This window comes from Lepidochelys kempii, chromosome 1 (genome assembly GCF_965140265.1).
Source record: "Lepidochelys kempii isolate rLepKem1 chromosome 1, rLepKem1.hap2, whole genome shotgun sequence".
In the NCBI taxonomy this organism is placed as follows: domain Eukaryota; kingdom Metazoa; phylum Chordata; order Testudines; family Cheloniidae; genus Lepidochelys; species Lepidochelys kempii.
In genome coordinates, this window is record NC_133256.1 from 301,234,359 (window position 1) to 301,240,358 (window position 6,000).

Consider the following 6,000-nt stretch of genomic DNA (forward strand, 5'->3'; position numbering starts at 1 on the left):
CCTCTACACCAGGAGTTAGGTCGGCTTAACTATGTTACTCAGAGGTGTGGATTTTTCAAACCCTGGGGTGATGTAGCTGGGTCAACCTAACTTTTTAGTTCCCATCTCCTATGCTTCATCATACTGGCTCTGGTTGTGGAGGGGTCCAGTTAACACAACAGTTTAGCTTCCACTAGGATGCTGTTTTCTCACCTGCTTGCTTTCCTCCTGCTCAGACAGCTGCAACAGTAATCCCAGCCTGTCCCTTCTGCCAGGCAATGGATGATGAGGAAAAAAAAAAAGTGGGGTTTTTTTTGTTTTGTTTTTTCAATAAAAAGTGTCCAGGGAAGAAAAAATATTGAGGTTTTACTCTCAAGAATCCAACTATGCTGCGATAAGGGTATAACCACCCTTTAAAACCAGAGCATGAGAAAATATATAGTGAAAACAACTAAAAAGTAATCTTTCCCTGCAGAATCGTTCAGGTAGGGATTGCAGATCTTCCAGAAATCTCTATAATGAGGCATTGGCTTTGTCCCATGGGATCTGCAGAAAGCTTGCAGCAATTGTGAACAAGTGTCTGGCTGTTTGGTATATGCAGCATAATATGCTATGACTGACCATTTGTGGTCCAGTGAGTCAAACTTCTTGCCCAATTGAAATGTGACACTACGTTTCACTTGATGGCATTTCTCCATTTGTCTGTATGGAGCATGATAACTTTGGAATGCTGCATCTGATCAATTCCAAAACTTCAGGGGGTGCTCAGTGGGCAGAACCTTATTGACTGAAATCCAGAAAAGCCTGATTTCCATTAAAGTCAGGCTCACAGTGTATCAATTTGGTGCTATGGGCAGAGGAATCTCTCTGGAGCCCTCTGCTGCTGTCTACACATCACAGGCAGCAGCTTACTAAAGTGTTACACACTTCATTGCTGTGCACCCAGCTACATCCCTCACTGCCCCCCTCCAGACTGACCCTTCCCACCCCCACTCCAGCCAGTCTTCCTTTGGTCCCCCACTAAAGCCTTCCCCCCAGCCATTTCCTCCTCCTCCTCTCCCCCTCCCCCACCTGGACAGCCAGTCTCCTCCCAGTCAGGCTTCCATTTGCACTTAAGTTGGATATTTACAGTTAACTCCTAGCACTCAGCCTACATGTTCAATGCAATGTGTGGCCCTCTAGTAATATTTTATTCTTACATTTTGTCGCTTTCAGGTATTATTTTCCTACCTATGAAAATGATACACTCCTATGTACACTGTCAGACAGTGAAGATGAACTGACAGCCAAGGATCAAAGCGAAGATGTCCCTATCATTAGTGAAGATATTTCCGACCTAGAGGCTCTGAGACAAAGCAGTGTTTTAAACCAACTTCTGCGTGAAGAGAACAACAATTAAGGAAAGCCTAAACGTTGAGAGAGAAGTTTACTAATCTTCAGGCATTCTACCTGCAAGACTAAAAGGAAAAATCTGATCTCACTTACATACTTGTGTGATTTAGCCCATGATTGCTATAAACACACTGATTGTAAATGAATGGGAATACCAAATAAAGAAAATAGGCAATAAAACTGTATGTAAACTTATAATATTTTTTCTTGATTGATGCTACTTTGTTTTTGAATTCATGCTGTGTTTTTTCTCCATTTAATTCTCAGTAGCATATTGTTGTTTATGTACACAGTTTTGTTTTATTTTATCTGACCATCTACAATGTAGCAATTCGTGGTGGCTGGCATTTGATGAGCATCTGGTGCTAGAGATGAAAGAACCCAGATCGCCATATGAAGAAGGAATGAAGCTTTGCTATACTATATATTGCTGCTAGAAGTCAGATGGAAAAAAAACTGACTTCAGTTTGAATCCTAATCACAAAACTATTCTTTAAAACAAATACCAATATTTAACTTCAGATAGATAGAGATAATTTTTCACTTCTAAGATCTAATCGGCGTCGCTGGTACATCTCATGGCTTTTACTTTACAGTCTTGGGTTCCTATCCTGAAAACTGCAAACTCATTTGTCTGCTTGGAGTCCCAGCACCTTCAGTAGAGCTCTGCATGAGCACAAGCATCTGCATATGTGGAGGTGCTTGCAAGATCAGGGCCTTGGTTTGCATTTGTAATGACGACCATCTTGGTTGTTATCAGGAATTTCAAGAATTAAAAGCATGAGTCTCTTCAGCATGACCTGAAGTTCTGTAGCTGAGAGCTGTAACAGACTCATACATAGTCGATACCTGAGGCACGGTGGGTATAATGTGCACTGAACAGTTGGTTACATAGTATGTTCAGTAGCTTTGCAAAAGCCTCTTTTACTGCTCTTTGATTCCATAAGCCAGAGTTGAAGGTTTTCCCCAATTGTTGATATTTAGGCTTATGTATAAGATTTCTTTTGCTATTTTAAAATGAAAATCAAGAGTCACTCTGGCTCACTGTTAGAATAATTTAAAATGCTATTTCCATTCTTCAATTACAAACTTGCTACTTGCTCATAGTAATTATGGCTCTACAGTTCTTTCAGTTATATGAAAATGAATTAATGTAACAAAAGCAACATACACATCTTACTAGGCATATGATTAATGGAGACAAGCCTATTAAATGCAAGAGGGTACTGATGCATCATTATGGTTTGAGAATTTAAATGTACAAGTCAAGAAATCCAGTTATGGTTAACATACCCAGTGTACTGTTGCAGGTGTTTAGGGATTTGAAATCAATGGGAACTAGGTGTCTTTGAGATTCTGAGCTTTAGCCTCTCTATGCCTCAGAGCCCCATTTTACGGACAGGGATAATAGCACTTACCTACCTCACAGGGGTTTTTGTGAGGGTAATTACATTAATGATGGTGAGGTGTTCAAATACTAGGGTAATGGGGGCCATAGGAAGTACCATAGATGCTCTATTTCCTTGCACATATGCAACATTTTGTGTGACTGTGTGTGATAATCACTGTATGTAAGGAAAATTACAGTTATGATGGGAGTTGCATAACCAGATTTGTGAACCACCCTCCTGCCCCCCCCCCCGACCAAGACATCTTTCTTAAGTACCTAGATGCTACCATGGCACCTTGTATTATTGAAGCAGACACTTTAGAAATGCTTAAGAGAAGTTGCTCACTAGGAAGAGGGCACGCAGACTGGTTTGGCAACTTGCTGCAGGGAAACCTGTCCTTTTGGTTGTGTAATGTGGAAGAGTTTTGGAGTAAGTGTGTTGGGTGCGAGATGAGTTATTTTGGCAAGGGGGAAGACAGTTATTTTGGGAAGGTGATGTGACTGGGTGACAGGAGGAGGATTTAATGCATCTTTTTGGGGGTGAGGGTGGAAGTGCTCAGTAAGATGAGAGTGAAGGACATATCTCCTCTCTAGCTAGTGAACAGGAGCAGCTAACGGGAGTTTCACGAGGGAGTTCTCCAGTTGAAGGAGGAGCGATTACGTGATCCTTGGGGTAACTTTGTTGTTTACAGTGTGTGTGTTTGTGGTGTGTTTCATGCTTGACTGAAATATACCATGTGCTGACTATGTGTGTGCTGAGCCTAGTGGCCTGCTAGGCAAGGCTGAGAGCTTCTTAACAAGGCTTTGATCCCTAACCCCTTTAGCACCCATCAACCCTTAACAAGGGGGCAGGGCTACTCAGGAAGACCAGGGCTTTAAAAAGCCTGCTCCTAAGCGACCAGAGGAGCTAGCAAACAGGAGTGACTAACAAGGGAGTTGCGATGGAGTTCTCCAGGTGAGAATGTGAGGCGGGGAGGCTAGATACACTTAACATTCTTTAAATTTAAAGCCAAACACCCCCTTATAAAACCAAAACAACAAAGGAACAAGTGCCAGGAGTAAAAAGATAATGCAGGCAGAAGTCCAGCAATAGAGTGGGGGCTATCCAGTTTATTGCACCCAATGCAGCATGTATGATTACCTGCCCTATGGGCAGGTGGCATATATGTGCATTCAGTGCAAGAAGCTCCTGGCCCTCAGAGACCGTGTACAGACTTTGGAGACCAGAGTGGCTGAACTGGAGGAGCTAAGGGAGACAGAGAGGTACATAGATGAGACTTTCCGGGACACAGTAGAACGGTACCACCCCCTGGTCTGATAGCCTCTGAGCTGTTGAGGAGGATGAAGGCCTCAGGGAAGGAGAACATCCAACTGGAACAGTGAGAAATGATCCCATAGCTGGAACCCTCCTTCCAGATGATGATGTGGTATCATCTCGCACTGAGAAGTTAGTTAAACAGAAATTAAAAGGTACAGCACCAAAAGATAAATCCCTGCAAGCTGCATGGAAACTTTTTAAAGACACCATAATAGAGGCTCAACTTAAATATATACCCCCAAATTAAAAAACATAGTAAAAGAACCAAAACAGTGCCACGATGGCTAAACAAAATAAAAGAAGCAGTGAGAGACAAAAAGGCATCCTTTAAAAAGTTGGAAGTTAAATCCTAGTGACGAAAATAGGAGCATAAACTCTGACTAATGAAATGTAAAAATATAATTAGGAAGGACAAAGAAGAATTTGAAGAACAGGTAGCCAAAGACTCAAAAAGTAATAATTTTTTTTTAAGTACATCAGGAGCAGGAAGCCTGCTAAACAACCAGTGGTGCCACGGGCTGATCGAGATGCTAACGGGGTACTCAAGGACGATAAGGCCATTGCAAATAAACTAAATGAATTCTTTGCATCGGTCAATGTGGTTGAGGATGTGAGGGAGATTCCTAAACCTAAGCCATTCTCTTTAGGTGACAAATCTGAGGAACTGTCCCAGATTGAAGTGTCATTAAAGGAGGTTTTGGAACAAATTAATAAACTAAACAGTAATAAGTCACCAGGACCAGATGGTATTCACCCAAGAGTTCTGAAGGAATTCAAATGTGAAATTGCAGAATTACTAACTGTAGTCTGTAACCTATCATTTAAATCAGCTTCTGTACCAAATGACTGCAGGATAGCTAATGTGATGCCAATTTTTAAAAAGGGCTCCAGAGGTGATCCCAGCAATTACAGGCTGGTAAGCCTGACTTCAGTACTGGGAAAATTGGTTGAAATTATAGTAAAGAACAAAATTGTCAGACACGTAGATGAACATAATTTGTTGGGAAATAGTCAACATGGTTTTTGTAAAGGGAAATCATGCCTCACCAATCTACTAGAATTCTTTGAGGGGTGTCAACAAGCATGTGGACAAGGGGGATCCAGTGGAGATAGTGTACTTAGATTTTCAGAAAGTCTTTGACAAGGCCCCTTACCAAAGGTTCTTAAGCAAAGGAAGCTGTCATGGGATAAGAGGGAAGGTCCTCTCATGGATTGGTAACTGGTTAAAAGATAGGAAACAAAGGGTAGGAATAAATGTTTTCAGAATGGAGAGAAGTAAACAGTGGTGTCCCCTAGGGGTCTGTACTAGGACCAGTCCTATTCAACATATTCATAAATGATCTGGGAAAAGGGGTAAACAGTAAGGTGGCAACATTTGAAGATGATAGAAAATTGCTCAAGATAGTTAAGTCCCAGGCAGACTGCAAAGAGCTACAAAAGGATCTCTTAAAACTGGATGATGTGGCAAGAAAATGGCAGATGAAATTCAATGCTGATAAATGCAAAGTAATGCACATTGGCAAACATAATCCCAACTATACATATAAAATGATGGGGTCTAAATTAGCTGTTACCACTAAAGAAAGAGATCTTGGAGTCATTGGGGATAGTTCTCTGAAAACATCCACTCAATGTGCAGCAGCAGTCAAAAAAGAGAACAGAATGTTGGGAACCAGTAAGAAAGGGATTGATAAGACAGAAAATATCATGTTGCCTCTATATAAATCCATGGTACGCCTACATCTCAATGCAGTATTCAAGATGTGGTCGCCCCATGTCAAAACAGATATACTGGAATTAGAAAAGGGGAACAAAAATTATTAGGGGTATGGAACCACTTTTGTATGAGGAGAAATTAATAAGACTGGGACTTTTCAGCTTGGAAAAGAGACAACTAGGGAGGAGGATATGATTGAGGTCT

At 41.3% G+C, this 6,000-nt stretch overlaps 1 protein-coding gene across 1 annotated transcript in view; it reads left to right on the forward strand.

The window, feature by feature from the left end:
• The window catches only part of ZNF277 (zinc finger protein 277), an 88,438-nt gene extending 86,865 nt beyond the window's left edge, over positions 1 to 1,573 (forward strand). Inside the window, exon 12 of the mRNA XM_073328108.1 lies at positions 1,195 to 1,573. Coding sequence (XP_073184209.1) covers positions 1,195 to 1,378 — 184 coding nt within the window. The 3' untranslated portion in view covers positions 1,379 to 1,573. The remainder of the gene's footprint in view (positions 1 to 1,194) is intronic.
• The last annotated feature ends 4,427 nt before the right edge of the window (positions 1,574 to 6,000 follow it).